General features: G+C 41.1%; 1 protein-coding gene and 7 non-coding genes across 9 annotated transcripts in view; 5 read left to right on the top strand and 3 right to left on the bottom strand.

Moving 5' to 3' along the window:
* Positions 1-18,405, top strand: part of LOC110959454 (F-BAR and double SH3 domains protein 2) — a 77,663-nt gene that overhangs the window by 2,780 nt on the left and 56,478 nt on the right. For both annotated transcript variants that reach the window (XM_022206338.2, XM_022206331.2), the window contains exons 2-3: positions 2,043-2,140; positions 16,845-16,890. In XM_022206338.2, the coding sequence (XP_022062030.1) occupies positions 2,043-2,140; positions 16,845-16,890 (144 nt within the window). The remainder of the gene's footprint in view (positions 1-2,042; positions 2,141-16,844; positions 16,891-18,405) is intronic.
* On the top strand, positions 11,961-12,034 carry trnat-agu (transfer RNA threonine (anticodon AGU)). The gene has a single exon. It is a non-coding gene; the product is annotated as a tRNA-Thr (tRNA).
* trnat-ugu (transfer RNA threonine (anticodon UGU)) lies at positions 13,041-13,114 on the top strand. The gene has a single exon. It is a non-coding gene; the product is annotated as a tRNA-Thr (tRNA).
* On the top strand, positions 13,890-13,962 carry trnat-agu (transfer RNA threonine (anticodon AGU)). Its single transcript has one exon. It is a non-coding gene; the product is annotated as a tRNA-Thr (tRNA).
* On the bottom strand, positions 14,439-14,511 carry trnam-cau (transfer RNA methionine (anticodon CAU)). Its single transcript has one exon. It is a non-coding gene; the product is annotated as a tRNA-Met (tRNA).
* trnat-ugu (transfer RNA threonine (anticodon UGU)) lies at positions 15,987-16,060 on the top strand. The gene has a single exon. It is a non-coding gene; the product is annotated as a tRNA-Thr (tRNA).
* Positions 17,537-17,610, bottom strand: trnat-agu (transfer RNA threonine (anticodon AGU)). Its single transcript has one exon. It is a non-coding gene; the product is annotated as a tRNA-Thr (tRNA).
* On the bottom strand, positions 17,845-17,918 carry trnat-cgu (transfer RNA threonine (anticodon CGU)). Its single transcript has one exon. It is a non-coding gene; the product is annotated as a tRNA-Thr (tRNA).

The following is an 18,405-nucleotide window of genomic DNA, read 5'->3' as shown; positions in this document are numbered from 1 at the left end:
CTCATTTGCTCACACTTTATACTCCTCTACACACTTCTCCTCTCATGCACAGCTTCCCTGGTCAGCTCACTTTGTCTAGCCATCTCTCTGTCACCCTTTGCCCCATCCTTTTCTCCCCCTCACCCCTTCTCACTGGTTTCCAGTGAGTGATAGGAGGTGAAATCAAGTGAAGTCATTTTGCCCAGATAATGTAATGAACCACTCCCTCCTTATCTTCAAAGAAACAGCACATCAAAGAAAGGAGCTCTGCAGTGTGTTAGTGTGTGTGTGAGTGTGTGTGTGCCAGTGTAGTGCGTGGCATGTTGTTGATTGTTTTGTCTAGAACAGTCATGAATTTGCCCACTGTTGCTCTGTTGAATAGCCGATAGAATTCACCCAACAATGCACAATGACCTTCACAGTGACTCTGCGAGGAGGTGTGTGTTTGTATGCGCTTGTTTGCGTGCATATTAAAGGTCAGTTCTGTGTCTGTTCTAGCACAAGGTGCTGTGAATGAGAGCAGGTTATTGCCCCTGGTCTGATCACACACAGTAATGTGTGTATGAGGTGATCGAATTAGCATCTTTTCTTCACAGAGGCTGTCTCTTTCTGAATGGTGTTATGGGCTGTTGTTATCTTTCTGTCACCTCCATTTGCAAAAAGAGGCTCCTTCAACCTCTCCAAAAGTCTGACAAAACTCTGACACTGATTGTTAAATTGATTGATTACTGGAGTGTGTGTATGTGTGTGTTCCTTCTAGGTGACTGTAGAGCTCAGTACTCAGATGGCTGACAGCTGATTGGCAGATAGATTGCTGGGGGTTAAACTATTTGTGCGTGTGTGTGTGTGTTTGCATGGTTTTATCATCTGAAATGTGAGATTTTATTGCTTTTCTGTGTTACCTGTCATTTAAAATTCAATATCTTGTTGGGTGAAACAGCATACTTAAAGATCCCACGTTGGGCTCCAGGACAGTGCAAAGTCCAGGGCCACTATTGTTTTTTGACCCTTCACAGTTCAATAATTAATCAATAGATCATTTGATGAAGACAATAACTGCACTCCTGTTGGGTAATGGTTCTGTATTTGTCACACTGGTGTGTGACTTTTGGTGATTTCATGCAACATTTAATCTCACTAGGGGCAGATGGATAGATTGATGAAAGATTATGGATTGTTGAGATGAATTATTTATTTTCAGTGTGCATATGCTGTATGTCCTTTAGGCAGGTACAGACATTCATTATTCAATAAACCCTTTTACAACCAGAATGTGACAATAGTTCAGCTCTATAATGATAACTAAAATCATTGCTAGCTTCATATCTAGTTATTGATATTTTCGCAATAGATAAAGATGAAAGAACAGAACATTTTTGTTATAGTTCAGTGTTCGGAAAATAGACAATACCATACAGTGATGGCAGCCTGCCACCATTTTCATTTTGAAAGTTCAGTCACCACTAATCAGCTAGCCATGGCCTGTCTCGTGCTTTCCTGCTTACAAGCAGTGGTGATACTCTATGTCACTCAGCTGCCTTTGCAGTCATCCTCGCATCTCACAGACGAACTCTGACTCCACCATCTTGGACTGCAGCTGGCGACAGTAGTCCTTGCTCTGCTCTCCGATACATTCGTTACGAGCTGGAGATCCACTCAAACAAGAACCTGCAGCAGGTGGAGAACTGCTTTGTGTGCTGCCACACCAGAGGCTGCAGAGAAGAACAAGGATGCCATGAAGTCCACCCATGATGAGATTGACAGCTATTGTAGCCACCTGCAGTCTAAGATGGTGGAGTTGGAGTCTGTCTGCAAGGGGAGAGACTTACTATGGGGACAGCTGGATGTGTTGCTCATGTATTTATTAATGTAATTAAACATATTTACACAAGGTATATATGCACCTTGTACACAAGATTTCACTGTAGACATTTTAAACCAAAGCAGGTGACATTGCCCAACCCATGCAGATTGTTTTTTTGTTGGTGAATGTTAGCCAAGAGTAAAAAGAACATGCCTGCAGCACAGATTAATAAATGACAATGTCTTTTTGTTTCCTTCAGGTCAAAGTGACACAGGAGCTGAAAAACACTCACACGGAGCAGATGACAAGACTGCACTTTAAAAACCAGACTGAATGTGACCTGTTGGAAGACATGAGGTATGGATCATTTTTCTCTGCCTGTAACACTGTCCTCCTCTCCTCCACTGCAAATGAACTGAGACACACGCTCACCAACTACCAGATGATTTGAAATCTTGTGATCATTGCTGCACACAGCACGCACACATGGTCAGAGCCATGTACAGAAAAGAGGGAGGGAAATGACTTAAGGAGTGAGGGAGGAGTGGCAGGAGCAAGAAAAGGAGGAGGAGAAGGAGGAGGATTGTCTTATTCCAGTTTTTTGAGAAGCACAAAGGGTCGGGAAAATGACGAAGGAATTTCCTGCTGCCCTCTTCCTGCTGTCAGACTCTGTTTCTGTCTTCTTCTCTTTCCTCTTTTCCAAATTTCATTCTGTATTTCTTTGTCATCTTTTCCTTCTCCTTTATTTTTTTTCTGCCCCTCTTGCCCTGACAATCTTTTTGTCTCTCTCCATATCTCTTTTTCATTTTGGCTCAGCTGTTTGCTCATGACGTTGTGAGTTGGCACTTTTCCCTTTCGGATTTGGCAACGGGAGGAAGCCCTGGTTCCTTCACACGCTCTTATTTTCTGTGTTGACTGAGCATTGATTATTTATGACAGCAAACTCTCCGATACTTCTTTGCTTCCATGCCCGTCTTTCACTCTGTTGCTCATTTTCACACTCTCTTTACCTCTTCTCTCTCTGAGACTTCCCTGTCTTTCCTCACTCTTTCTCCCCCTTTCACTCTTGGGGGCAGCTCCAGCTGTTTGAGAACAGATTGGCTTGTTGCTGCTGGGTTTTGGAAAGTGAACAAGGCTCCGGTCTCACTTGTGGGAGAGAGGGAGAGCCAGTTAAGCATATGCAACCACAATGTGTTAGTTCTTTCAGTCGGTGAGGGATGGAGCTATGTGCCACTGGGTAAAGGTCTCCAAATTGGCTTTGTCATCCTCATCATTGAAAGACGCTGCCTGCAGTGTTTTCCCAGTATGTTACTCTAGCCTTTAATGTTTTGTAATTATTTCTGATGACACATTCTCATGGTGGTGAAGTAAGGAACAGGAGGGTGGTGTAGTGATTAGGGAGATCGCCTTTCGATTCCGAGGCTGGGCTCAAGCCCCCGCAGAAATATGCGTCTGCTTCGTCTATGTCCTTGAGGTAGACACTGACACCCCAGCTGATGTGGCACTCATCTCTCTGTGGAAGACTATCATAAAAGATCAGAAGGGTTTGGGTATCTGGAAATCACACCAGTAGCAAGATGTGTTGTCCGTCTGTCCAAACCACGCTGACTCTAACTACTGTTGCCCATGTCAGAAACGGCTGTCTTTTCTGTAGCTCAGTACTTGAGGTGCTGAAAGGACAGCAGTCGGCTGAACTGTCAGTTGTCTTCACTATCACCACTGAGCTGACTGAACCACTTAATGGACATATTAGCTTTCGAGAGGGTTGTGAGAGTAATTTATTACAAGAAAATGGATGCTTTTTTCATTTGATTCTTTTACTTTTTTGCACCTGCCCACTATGGTTTTACATTAGAAATAGTTCACTAACAAGGACCACACCATCAATTTCAGCCTTGATTGTTTTCTGAATGGAAGTAAATGTTACGTTGATGATGACTGAGTTGAGCTGATGTGGTGAGGGGGAAAAGCTGAGCTGGGGATCAGCAGCGGCTCCCGGGCTGGTGGACCCCCAAGAAAAAGACAGAAAAAGGAGGCAAAAGTAAACGGAGGGAGGGTGGTGAACGAGAAACGAGAACGAACAGGAGGTGGGAAAGGCAGAGTGATATGTATAGACGTACAACAGGAAGGGAGTGACAGAGGTGTGGTCCTGATCCTGAACCTCAGCTAAAGATTTTTTTTATATCCATTTTAACTGGAAAGCTCATAGTGAAAATTTAGTTGATGGCATACATGTGTGATCTGTCTCTTCACTCGTAGCCTAGCCGCGCTAGAAAACCCACGGCAACCAATTTAATTCTCTGCCGGGGTGGGTCTAGTTACCCTCCATAAGGCTCGAGGTTGGATTCTCCTAAAACTGGCCGGACGAATCACCATGAAGTGTAGAGTCAGAAGGCGGGCGTAACTAAGTGACGACAGAGGCGCGACGATTCTGACAGAAACAACCGGAAACAACTAGCCTAGCCGCGCTAGACAACCCAAGGCAACAAATTTAATTCTCTGCCAGGGTCGACAACAAAAACGACAACAGTCGTTGAGCTCCATTAGCACCGACTCTGAATAATCCTTCTGTTAACATGTCTGTAATATACTTGAGCTTCACCCATTGACTGTATAAATAAGGCTTCACCGAACTACCGCATCCTCTGACTTCCGGCGCTCTAGGAACTCCGTCAGCCTATTCGTTGCGCTGATTGGTTGTATACCTACCCAATTGCTGCAGAGTGATTTGATAGACAACCTTTTAGCCCGCCTCCCTCCCTGTCGAGCGTGCCTAGACTCTTGCATCTTCAGAACATGGGTCTAGCGCGGCTAGGCTACTCCACTCTTTCAATTAGAAAAACTGTTGCTAAACATTCCTTTGTTCCACCGTCTGCAGTGTATTTGCTGCTTTTCTCTGATTTATTTAACTGTCAGTGAAATATCTCATCAAAATAACAGATTTTTTTTTTTGCTGCTTTTAGAAATTTTATATAAAATAATTTATACAAATACTGTATTTGTTGATGAGTAGTTGTTATTTGCAGCTCTAGACATTCAACTGACCCAATACTTTGTGGAGCCATTAAAATCTTTCAGCTGGTGTAACAAAAGCATCCCTAACTGACGACATGTTGACAATACACTAGTTGATTTCTACAGGAAGAAGCAATTATTGGCTTGTCCTCATCCAAGGTCAGAATGCAGAGTTGATATCAGTCAGTGAATGGACCACGGTAGAAAGCTAAAACCAGCTGACTAACACTGGGACTAATACAGCAATGTCAATTATTTGCTACTGTTGCTGTAAAAGTACTCTTTTCATGGCTCTGGACTAAAAAGGTGACTCTTCTACTAGACAATTACTTGGCTAGGCTTTTAGTAAGGTGCTAATGTCATGACTAGTTGTCACTAAATGATGCCCCAAAACCATCTTTAAAGTCGGTCTACCTGGCAGGACAAGCAGCAGAGTTGGGCCATATGATGAAAACCATTCATGGTTGATAGGCACACATTTTCTTGCATTAAGCATACAGTGGACTTTTACTCTTAAATCCCCAAAGCTGCGCTGAGGTTATTTACCCTAATTAATCCAAAGGCTGGCTTAAATCAAAGCACTCACTCAACAACGCATGCCCATGCACAGGTTTCAAGCTGCAGTGTCTTCCGCCTTTGTGTTTGCCAATTGTAAAAAGGTACAAACGGAAAGATAAAGGAAAAATAGAATGGAGGAAGAAGACTGAAAGAAGAAAGAGAGAGGGCAGTGTGTTTAATCCTCTGGGAGGACGTTTTAGCTGGACTAGTTTATGAAGGGAGGATAAGAGAAAGCGAGAGAGAGGAGAAAATGATGACGAGTTGGTGGACTCAGGGAGTCAACTTGGTGTCCTCAATCCAACTAAATCCCCCATACCCTTATGTCTGTCTCACCAGCTACAGGCACAGATCACTCAGTGTTGACCATACAAATCTGCTCAGATAGTCTAATATAAACTTGTATTCACCTCATACATATTTGACAACATTGATTCAGTTTTTCCTGCACCATTCCGTGAGCTCAATAAAAATATATGTGCAGCTCAGCTATGGAGCTGTAACACATTATCAGTATTGCAGCTGTGTAGATTCAGATCAGTGAATGAAAATGAATTGCAAAAAAGCCATTATCTTGGTACAATGCTTGGCCGTGCATTCAAAATCTGCTCTCATGATCGGCACGATGATGTGGTCTGGATTTACCTCAGTTTTTTTTTTGTTTTTTTTGTTGCTGTAAGAGAACTTGCAGACAAGCTGTGATGTCAACCGCATCAAATTTATCCTTGTCTAGACAGAGTGCTTTAGGAGGACTCTATAAAGAGCATCGATAATTTTGGAGATGACAATAGTCAGAAGATAAATAATGAAAGTGCCAGTTCTGCTGCTGATGCTTGGATGTGTTAGACTGGACTAATACTGAGGCCTGGATGTGATTTACCCCCCGCGTCTGTGTTTTGTGTGGCATATTCACATGGGATAAATTAAATTTGTGTTTCACGCAAATTTATTGACCAAATCCTAGGAGATATCAGCAAATATCATTAAATGTTAATGGGTCTCCATGCTGAGTAGCTAGATGAAGCTTCCCAATTTGAATCCAAAATGCCATCAGTGCTCTCATTAATGCTTTTCACTGCAGCTTCCATAATTTAGGAAGATGGGGAACAGAAAATCAAGGAGTCGTTGGGCAAATAGACCCAAATTAATGCAAAGCTAATTCACACCCTGCTAATGCAATTATGTAGGTGTAGGTGCCTCTGTATTTTGCAAAATTACACCACAGACAGCCTGTGCTGTTATTGTAAATCAAAAGAGGGCTCTTGGTAATACTGAGGGATAAGGCTGAGATGATAAAAAATGGGGTCATGCTTCAATCCTGATCCACTGAATCTTCATACAATATATTTATTTTAAGAGGAAAATCTGTTTAAATGTGTCAGATCTTCAGCAGGTAGTTATTGCATCAGTACTATGCCGACAGGAATCCTTTTGTATTTTATTGGAGCTGCAATATTTTGAAAGGATTTTTCAAGCATCCGAAATTGCTCTGTTCCAGCAGTGATGCCTTTAATACTATGTGCTTGAAATAGGTTTGAAGCATTGCCAACGTTCTCAGGTTCCTGGTAGCACTGAGTCTGAGCAATGACTTTGTTAGCTTGCTTTTAAAAAATGTTTTTATCCTTATTACTTTTTTTTGTCTTGACATTTAATGTGATGCATCAAAACACCATGTCAGATTCGTCGTCTACATGGCAGTAAATAGGGTACTTCTGTTTCTGTTTTCTGTTTCTGTAGAAAACACTGAGCTCAATTAACTCTAGTCCCTGTCAGAGCAGTGCGAACAGATAGGATTTGCTTTGATTAATTAACTATGGCAGCATATGCAGTTGGACAGTGTACAAGCTTTATTCTCTGACAGATTCAAATAATCTCGAACTGTGAGATCCACCAACTTTCTCTGAAAATGACATCTTTTATTTGAGGAATGTCTGCATGTCTCCACAGAGATGTCTTTGACGTGCCGTGTTTCAGAAGCCACAGCCGATCAAAGCGATCGGTTGCTGTGATGTTTTGGCTGCACTCCTATACAGCTAGCCTCAGCGGGAAGCATTTTTGGTATATCTTGACCAACTCTTTTTGTTCCTGTTTTCATTTGCGAATTCTCATCTGATAAACAAATTTTTCCCCTCGACCCCCACCACATGAAAGTCAAAGTGCTGCAGAGAGCCAGCACTGGTGTGTGCACTTCAAAATATTGTGTCCTTGGCCTAGAGCTTATGCAGTTACATGACATGTCTTTGCTTTTTTAAATTGGAGTGACAGAATGTCTGAACACAGCTGTAGTTTACATATTAAATTGCAGTGTTTCCCAAGGCTTTAAGCTAATATGTGTGAGAAGAGAACTTGTGGGATGGGTTCGAATATAGCTAATGCCTTTAATGGTAGCACACACCCCATAAAGAATGAAGTTATTGTAGCAGGAACTTAGACTTTATCCATAGAATTCACTTCTGTCTTTTCATTTTACTGCTTACTTATAAATGAAAATATATAATGCAGTATTAAAACCCGTTAAGCTTCAGTGTCCCGCCCGCGGGACGCTTTGAGATCTGCATAAGCATTTCCTTAAATGTCTGAAGCTGCAAACACGATTATACAAACACTATACGCCGATGGAAAGCTTAGATTCTCATGAATCCGCCGGTATAATCCACTTTCAGATGCGATTACCACAGCAAGTGAGAAAAACACATTTGTACAACAAACAACGAATATCCATCCATCCGTTCTCTATACACGGCTTTAACGTACACAGCGCTACTCACATTTCCGGGTTCATTATTACACACAGATGAAAATATTCCACAAAAAACGGCCATAATCCAACCTTGGACATCCAGACGACACAAGCCAGTAAAATATTTTGTCCAAAACATGTCTTGAAGTCGGTATATGATCCACGAATCGGTCGTTTTCAAGGAAATGCACCTCGCGATGCGTGTCCAATATTCCTTGTATTTCTCGTCATATTTTTATTTACAAATAAAATATTAGCGATTTTTTTGTACTGAAAATGGCTGGAATTGACTGCAGCTTATAGGGTTAATAAGTAATGTGTTCTGAAATTAAATGAAAGTTTTTGTGTTTCTGTCCAAATGTCGCCTTGGTCTTGGCGTCAAACTGCAGAGAATCTGCTCTATTATGTCTTGTGGTGATCATGCAGTGTGAAAACATGACCACCCTCCCCTGCCTCTGCCTCTGTCTCTCTGTCTGTGACTCATGTTGCTTATCCTTTTGTCACTGATCTCAGTCTGTGTCCTGTTAACCATTGATCTCAGCTGTTTTCCCACGTTTGATCATTTCCTCTCTCTGCCTTTCAACCTATTGCCCCCCCTGCCCTCAAAGCACAGACACACTCTCACCACACACATACAGTACGTACACTTAACGCCCACTTTCAAGCACTTAAGTTTTTCCTGTCAGACACACACTCATCTGCAAGTCTGCGCACTTTCTCCTTCCCTTTTCTTCTTCATGCACAGCTGATGCTGACATGGCTTTTTGACTCAGGCAGTTACAAACATGCACTCCATGACAGGCAGACAGAGTGGTAGAGTAGAAATAGAGGAGAAGTAGTGGAGGAAGAGGGCAAAAAGCCACAGAGAAAGGGATAAGAGTGGGGAGGAGCGATGGAAATGCAGAGGTAGAGCGAGGATATGGACAGGTGTTGATAAACAGAAATAAAGAGAGTGAAGAGAGAAAATGTAAATAGACATAGACTTATTCTTACTCACAATAACACAACATATTTTTTAATTAGGCATGATTACAACATTTTAAAACCCTGCTGATGTTCCAAAACTCTGAGCTAATTAACTGTTGAAGAATTCACCCTGAAATGTGTGTGTTCTGTTCAGTACAGTGTCTCATAATCATGCAAAGTAGGTGTGAGATATTTCTAGATGATAATTGGGTGTTCATGTTTACGTGTGCGGTCTCTGGCGCAGTGTAACCATGGCAGCATGAAAAGCCTAGACATGTCTAAAGATCCCAGTGAGGATGTGTGATTGTTGATGTGTGTTGGTGTTGACTTGACTATGTTCTAGAAGGTGCCTTCCTAATTTGCAAGTACATACACTACCAGTCAAAAGAAGGTGTGTCCAAACTTTTGACTGGTAGTGTACTAGTACTAGTAAGCAAAGCAATCAAAATGACTTTGGAGGGTGTGCATAAATAGAAGAAATAAGGGGGTCCAGAATTCATGTTTGCATATGTACTATAATATGTTTTAATGACAGAACCAGGGATCTGTAAGAGTATGAATTCTCCTGAAAATGGGTCAGTTTGACAGTTAAGTTCTTGTCAACACGAGATGATGGTTTCGATGTACATTTCTCCAATTGAAAGACAGAGATATAAAAGGATAAATAGCTTGTCAGTGAGAACTGTGCTAATACCATTTTATATGTGTATCATATTTCTATGAAACTAGATTTCCAAATCAATGGTACAAAGGGAAAGAGGACTTCATTAAAGAAAACTGATATACACTGCCAGTCAAACATTCAGACACACCTTCTCATTTAATGTTTTTTCTTTATTTTCATGGCAATTTTCATTGTAGATTCTCACTGAAGGCATCAAAACTATGAATGAACACATGTGGAATTATGTAGCAAACAAAAAAGGGGAAATAAGTCAAAACATGTTTTATACTTTAGATTCTTCAAAATAGCCACCCTTTGCCTTGTTACTGCTTTGCACACTCTTGGTTTTCTCTCCATGAGCTTCATGAGGTAGAACCTGGAATGGTTTTCCAACAGTTTTGAAGGAGTTCTCAGAGATGCTGAGCTCTTGTTTGGCCCTTTTGTCTTCACTCTGCAGTCCATCTCATCCTAAATCATCGGGATTGGGTTTAGGTCAGATAACTGTGGAGGCCAGGTCATCTTCTTGGTCAAATAGTCCTTACATGTCCTGGAGGTGTGTTTGGGCTCATTCTGTTTAAAAAGTAAAAGATGGTCCAACTAAACACAAACCGGATGGGATGGGATGGGATGTCGTTGCAGGATGCTGTGGTAGCCATGCTGGTTCAGTGTGCCTTCAATTTGGAATAAATCCCCAACAGTGTCACCAGCAAAGCACCTCCACACCCTCACATCTCCTCCTCCATGCTTCACAGTGGGAACCATGCATGTAGAGACCATCCATTCACCTTTTCTGTATCACACAAAGACATGGCAGGTGGAACCAAAGATCTCAAATTTGGACTCATTAGGTCAAAGCACAGATTTCCACTGGTCTAATGTCCATTCATTGTGTTTCTTTCCCAAACTAATCTCTTCTGCTTGTTGCTTTTCCTTAGCAGTGGTTTCTCAGCAGCTATTCAACCATAAAGGCCTGATTGGTCAGTCTCCTCTGAACAGTTTATGTAGAGATGTGTCTGCTACTAGAACTCTGTGTGGCATTTATCTGGGCTCTAATCTGAGGTGCTGTTAACTTGTGATTTCTGAGGCTGGTGACTCTGATGAACTTATCCTCAGCAGCAGAGATGACTTTTGGTCTTCCTTTCCTGGGGTGGTCCTCATGTAAGCCAGTTTCGTCATAGTGCTTGATGGTTTTTGCAAATGCACTTTGGGATACATTCAGAGTTTTTGTAATTTTCCAGACTGACTGATCTTCATTTCTTAAAGTGATGATGAACTGTTGTTTCTCTTTACTGAGCTGATTGGTTCTTGCCACAATATGGATTCTAACAGTTGTTGAATAGGACTGTCAACTGCAGAACACAACTGATGGTCCCAACCCCATTAAGAAGGCAAGAAATTCCACAAATTACCGTTGACAAGGCACACCTGTGAAGTGAAAACATTTTTATTGACAGCCTCATGAAGCTCATTAAGAGAAGGCCAAGAGTGTGCAAATCAATAATCAGTCACAAGCAAAAAGGTGGCTATTTTGAAGAATCTAAGGTATAAAATATGTTTTGACTTATTTCAGACTTTTTTTTTTTGTTTACTAGATAATTCCATATGTGTTAATTCAAAGTGCTGATGCCTTCAGTGAGAATCTACATTGTAAATAGTCATGAAAATAAAGAAAAAAACATTAAATAAGAAGGTGTGTGTCCAAACATTTGACTAGTAGCGTACACATAAATTATCGCAGCGAATTCTGTTTTCTACTCAGTGGCACAATGGTTCTTTAAAGCCTCTTTCATGTAAAGGCTTTCAACTTACAACAATTGCCTAAATGCATCTGCCACTGTTATTGGGTTTGACAGTTTAAAATTTGCTTAAGTGCATTCCCAAAATATACCTTCTCCAGTGGTAGAAAGGTACTCATCCACTATTGGGAGCAGCTTGGAGTTCACAATCTTGCTAAAGGACACTTGAGCATGTGGAGGTGAAAGGGATACAACTGGCAACATTGCTATTAGGGGAAAACCTGTGCTACCACCTGAACCATGGCCACCAGTGAGGGACAGTTTTCCCTTGGTGCACTCCAACCCGGGCCTGCTGCATCAGATGATGTTCACTGATTCAACTGCAGGTTGGACTAGAGATGTCTGACCCTTAAATGACAAGATTGTCTTTCATGCAGTCAACAGTTTCTTTTATTGTATTCAATTTGTCATTTGAGGATTTTTGAGGTATGCTTGCACTGTTGCGCTGTGGCTTAGTTGGTTAAAGCGCCTGTCTAGTAAACAGGAGATCCTGGGTTCGAATCCCAGCAGTGCCTTTTCTACAAGTTGTATTGTCCAGAATCGGTCTGATAAATTGTGGCCTACTGCCTGCTGGTGAAAGCTCCTGTGAAATACTGTTTCCAGTCCAGTCAGAGGTCAACCTCTGTTGTGGCACCTTTAAGCGTGAATATTACCATACTAAAGCAAATGGAAAGTATTAAAGCAGTTTTCATAATCAGACAAAAATACCAAACATTTGATAAGGCCAACTTCTTCATAATTTTTATACAGATGTGTGGTATTTCAGTGTTAGAAGAAAGGTGCTGTGATTAGCTGGTTAAAGCGCCTGTCTTGTACAGAGGAGATCCTGGGTTTGAATCCTAGCAGTGCTTTTGTTCTGTCTTGCAATATATCCATTCTCTCTACATTGCTTTATCCTCACTAGGGTCATGGGGGGTGCTGGAGTCTATCCCAGGTGACACCCTGGACAGGTCACCAGTCTGTCACAGGGCTACATATACAGACACACAATCACACCTACGGACAATTTAGAGTAACCAATTAACCTCAGCATGTTTTTGGACTGTGGGAGGAAACTGGAGTACCCGGAGAAAACCCACGCATGCACAGGGAGAACATGCAAACTCCATGCAGAAAGATCCCAGGCCCAGGCCGGGATTTGAACCGGGGATCTTCTTGCTGCAAGGTGAAAGTGCTAACCACTACCTTGCGATATATATCTTTACCAAATATAATTTTGTGTCATGGTGTACCAGATGCATAAGGAAATGTTGGAGGAAGGTGCTGTGGCTTAGTTGGTTACAACACCAGTCTTAAACAGGAGATCTTGGGTTGGAATCACAGTGATGCCTTGAATTCTGTTTTGCATCTGACTTCTTAATAACAATTTTGATTCAGATGCATGGTGTTAAATTTTTGGCAGAAGATGCCAAAGTTAAGAAATAAAGTTTTTCTGAATCTGAATTTGCTGATCCCAACTTTTTACATAACAAATGTTGGTAAATTCTGACTTTGCTGGCCTGCTTTCCAATGTCTTCAGGAGGCGCTGTGGCTTAGTTGGTTAAAGCGCCTGTCTTGTAAACAGGAGATCCTGGGTCCGAATCCCAGCAGTGCCTTGAGTTTTGTCTGTATAGATTTGTTTTCACGAAAGATCCCTGTGAATGTGAACGATGGGATTTTTTGAATGTATTTTATCTATCAAGCAGAAATGCCAAACAATATCTCTGTCTTTGAATAATACACGTTGGAGGTTGTGCTGGCAAATTTTGACCTTGCTGACTTGTTTTGAGGTGTTTTTAGGAGATGCTATGGCTTAGTTGATTAAAGCGGCTGTCTAGTAAACAGGAGATCCTGTGTCTGAATGCCAGCAGTGCTTTCAGTTCTATCTTACCATCAATGTCTTTGCTACATTCAGTGTTAGATTGTAGTGTTGCAGATGCATTATGACAAAAGAGCTGTACCAAATGTGCACTATAGAAATTTTTGAAGATGTTTTATGTTTATAGCAAAATGTCAAACTTTTGCTGATTCTAACTAACTTAAATAAAAGTTGTTTGCAAATTCTGACTTGGCTGACTTGTTTTTCAATGTCTTTGAGAGGTGATGTGACTTAGTTTGTTAAAAACCCTTTCTAGGAAACGGGAGATGCTGGGTCTGAATCCTAGCAGTGCCTTGTGTCCTTATATCTTGCCAAACATACTTAAAGCAGTTTCATGTCATAGTGTAACAGATGTATAATAACAAAAGGTCTTTAATGCATAGTATGGGCCTTTCTTGAAATTGTTTTATCTATCAAGCAAATATCTAGCAACAAATGTTTGCTAATTTGAACTTTTGATAACGAATGCTAGAAGCTGCACTTGTTTCACTCTGTCTTAAGTATTGTTTCAAGGCGCTGTGGCTTAGTTGGTTAAAGCATCTGTCTAGTAAACAGAGATCCTGGGTTTGAATCCCAGCAGTGCCGTTTCAGATTGAGGTGTAGTGGACTCTGGCCTTGTTCTTGCATTTCTTGTGCAAGAGGTGCTTAATGGACTCTGCTGTTCACAGCTGTCATTCATGTGTGTCTCGGACAAGCACAAGTGTCATGACATTGAGATCAAAACAATGAGATTGCACATGGAGGTCATCTGGGCTGCATATGACCTTTGATTGTTAGGATTGTGAATATGTCCTGAAGTCTTGCCTAGTCAATCCTCTGCGTTAGTGGAGGTACTTATTTTTGTTATCTAACAAGCCAAATGTTTTAGAAAATAAAATTTTACACAATTAAGATTTTCTTCATGCTGTCCAGTGCATTAGACAAATGACAGCATGACTCTGGCAACTTGTGACCAAATATGATAGGGATTCAGTGTTTGATATGTTTTCTTTGATGACTCCTAATGTGGTATTTTTTGCTATCTTGTGGAACTTTATCTTTCACATGGATTTTAAAAGATCTGCCCCGTGTGAGGCTCGAACTCACGACCTTCAGATTATGAGACTGACGCGCTGCCTACTGCGCCAACGAGGCCTGGACATGTGTGTACATGTGCATGTACATGTGCGCTCCAGAGCACAGGCCCAACAGTTAAGCCCACTGGTGGACTCATTGATGTGATCAGGGGAGGGTGTGTGTCGTATTTCAACTGACAAGCACAGTGTGGGGGAGCACACTAAACACATGCTCCAGCCTCTCACAGTGGATCATTAATACAGCAGTGTCTCATGTGTAGAATTTAAAACCGACTAGTTTAGCCATTAAGAATTTCCCATGTTTCTTTACAGCTATTAAACCAAGAAACCTAAAGTAGCCTCTGTTTGACAAACAGATTGAACACAGCAGCTTTACCACAAAATGATGCCTTGGGAAAGGTTTGACAAGAAGCACTGCCCTATTTGTTTGGGCTGTAATTAGTACAGAGAGAATTGGCAGTAATTATGCTGTCTACGCTTACAGTAAGTGTTGTCTTCCTTTCTGTGTGTTCTTCACTTTCCCCCTGCGCTGTTGTTGCTGTTAACAGTCTGCTGTATAGAGTTTATTTAAGATAGCACTGGCTGGATACCTTGAAGTTACAGTAAAATGTTGTGCAATAAATAGAAAATCACTGGTTATTACAGCAATCAACATAGGCTGCATCCGTAAGCTGCATATATTCGGTGCTGTTTCAACAGATTATTTAAACAAAAAGGCCTAGAGCATTTTGAAAACAGCCAGAGGATAGTAACATTATATTATTTAAACTGTGTAAATTTAACATCCGGCTAAACAAATACTGCTCATTGTTAGATAATTTGATTGCGGATGTGAACCAGGACTCAAGTCAGAAAATGATTTCTTCTTGCTTTAGGTACATTTTAATTATGCACTACATTTCCAGACAAGTATGGTAAGGGATAATTTATATCACTGAGTACTCAAAGTTGGCAATTTTCATGTCTGTCTGTGTGTTTTTTAATGCCTCCCAAACTATAAACCAGAGAAGTCTGCCATGTAGTCTTCTGTTGTCAGAGAAGACTTATGTCATGTTTAAATAAAACTGGAAGGACAAGTTGGCCCTGTTAATCTGTGTTCCTGTTTCTGCACTGACCTCAACATTTTTATTATTTTTTGGCCAAAGGATTCTAAAATGGCATTTGTTAACCAAAATGAATTGTGGACCTGGAAACTGTGACATTACCATTGGCTTGTAGACTGGAGTGGCATTTCAGTTGACCTGTTTGTTTTTTGAAGCCAGAAGTGATCATATTTGGATGAGAGGTGGAACTTGAGAAGGTGTCAGTTGCAAGGTAACAGCGATCGGCTTCGTCATTGGTTTTACTCTAAATGGGACCATAATTTCATTTATATTCATGAGGCACTGCTGCATTGGCTTCGCTTTTTAGACAAAGAGACTACATCCATTTCTTGCATACAGTTGATAGTGTTGACATCTAGCAGCAGTTAAACAAATTTTTAAAATGTCATAAAAAACAATCTCAGCTTGCCCTGTCAGTGACAGTTAGTGTGGCGCTGTGGCTTAGTTGGTTAAAGTGCCTGTCTTGTAAACAGGAGAGCCTGGGTTCGAATCCCAGCAGTGCCTTTTCTCCAGTCCAATGAAATGGTCTTAAATAACGTGTAAACATCATTAGAAACAGTAATTTCTAATCAATCTTATTTTGAAAATAACATTTGTTTTAGCTGTATTATTTGGTCATGAACAGTACATTTCACAAAGTTAGCAATGTGAGTATGATATATTTCAATATATATAGTGTAATTTATTTAAAATATAACAGGTAAGATGTTTGTGTACCTGTTGGGGTCATCCTCACTATGTATGCCGCTTTGTTCATTCAGCTACATGACCACTTATCTCTCTGTATGATCACAGTTATGTTGTTCATTCTGCGCATTCCTGTGCTGTGATAAGAGCTTCCACTGTCTCTGCTGCCAGGATGTTTTGTGGCATTGAGAGTGGGGGGAAAGTTTGTACTAGTTTGTACTTTTTGTGGGTCAGAAATAGAGCAATTATTCTTAGAAAGAACTGTCGAGCAATGAAGTAACAATGAAGCGACAATGGTAATTCCTTCCTTGCATGACTGTGGCAGCCAAGTTCAGGAACATTTAAGGGAGACTGGGTGGTATTGCTATATTTGTAGTTTCTTGAATTACAGGCTACATGGAGTACAGAAACTGCTAATGGAAGACATCAGATTCATCTTTCCTTCCTTCTCCTATGATATAGAACACTGCATAAAGTATATTTGATGATAAAATATTTGTAATATGAAATATGTATGTTTTGTGTGTGAACCTAAACACCCCTGTAATTTCTCCTCACACTCTGTAATCATTTCTAAGCAATCTCTTCTTTCTTTCTCCAGGAGCTACAGTCTGAAGAAGGGACAGCTAGAACGAGACTATGCACAGGTAAGGCAGCCTGGCCTCTTTCTGGACATGCTTAGCCGCACGTTCAAAGAACAGATTGAGAGTTCCTGATGTGGTCTAAACCCCTGCTGAAGTTTGTCGCTTTTGTGATTCAACCGCAGCCTTTTGGCTCTTTGCTGTTGGCCAATGGGCCAGTGTATGAAACAAGAGGTCCCAGGTCCAAGTCCCAGCTATAGTTTTTCTACAGTCAAGTGCAATTGTACCTGTGGACCAAATGAAGACAAAGTGTTGTCCCCTCCCAGAGTAGCTTACTGAGTCCTTAGTTACTCAGAGACTGCTGCACGTGGCACGTTTTGTAAAGCTCTGTTTTGAGCTAGACAACCTCAACATGGCATCTAAAAAACGTACCGTACTTTCCGTACTATAAGCCACTACTTTTTTCTCACGCTTTGAACCCTGCGACTTATACAACGATGCGGCTAATGTGTACATTTTTTGGGCGAGCTTCATGCTGTCAATACGTTTAGCCTCATCACATCAGACCAATCTGAGTTTGTAGGCCTCAGCGCAATAACATGAACTTATCCAAGACACGTTAGTGTCAGGTGTGAATCAGCTACACACACACACACACACACACACATTTTTTGCACAGGAACAGGTCCCCTAAATCTCAGTGTGAAAAAAAAGGCACTGCTGGGATTTGAACCCAGGATCTCCTGTTTACTAGACAGGCGCTTTAACCAACTAAGCCACAGCGCCTCCACTTGATGTTGAAGAGAGTGAAAGAAAATGTAAAATCTGCAAGTGAAACTTTTAGCATTTGTTGCATAAGAAGTGCAAAGCAGCAAAGGTTTTGCATTTTCCTTGACAGATACACCACCTTAGGGAATGTCCATAGTTTATAGGTACACAAATCTGTTGTTATATGGTATCTGTTACAGTCTGATATGAAACTGTATTTTGTAAAAACATGTTTGGCAAGCTAGAAACTCAAGGCACTGCTGGGATTTGGACCCAGGATCTCCTGTTTACGAGACAGGTGCTTTAACCAACTAAGCCACAGCGCCTTTCTGCATTTAAATGGTTTTTAAGAAGTGAAGTTGGATTCAACACGTTGACTCCATAAAAATTCCTTAAAGATTCCAGGTTTTCCTCTACATTCGTTCAATGTAAGAATGTTACAAACAGTCTTACATTGTTTTCTTGTAAGCCTTTACTCAGTATACTTTAGTCATTTCTATTTTTAGGGCAGTCAGTTTGTGGTGGACAACAAAAGGAATCACTGTTATTAAGGTCCATTTTTAGCTCAATAAGGACAATGCTTTTTAACATACAATCAGCACCATAGCCAGAGATGTCTTTAATGACTTCATTAATGTGGCTGTTACTGGGAGTGTGAAAATCGACCCCAAATGAGAGGTGCACAGAGCGGACACGAGGCAGGTCGGCAGAAACCAAGAAGGTATTGAAAAAAAAAAGCCAGAAAAAAAGCCAACTATGGCTGAACTCACGACCAGTGAGAAAAAGGGGAGGCAGGCAAGGGGGAAGGCGTGC

Source organism: Acanthochromis polyacanthus, chromosome 13 (assembly GCF_021347895.1).
Source record: "Acanthochromis polyacanthus isolate Apoly-LR-REF ecotype Palm Island chromosome 13, KAUST_Apoly_ChrSc, whole genome shotgun sequence".
NCBI classification, from domain to species: domain Eukaryota; kingdom Metazoa; phylum Chordata; class Actinopteri; family Pomacentridae; genus Acanthochromis; species Acanthochromis polyacanthus.
The sequence above is the reverse complement of the archived record's forward strand: the minus strand, read 5'-3'. Positions and strand labels throughout refer to the sequence as shown.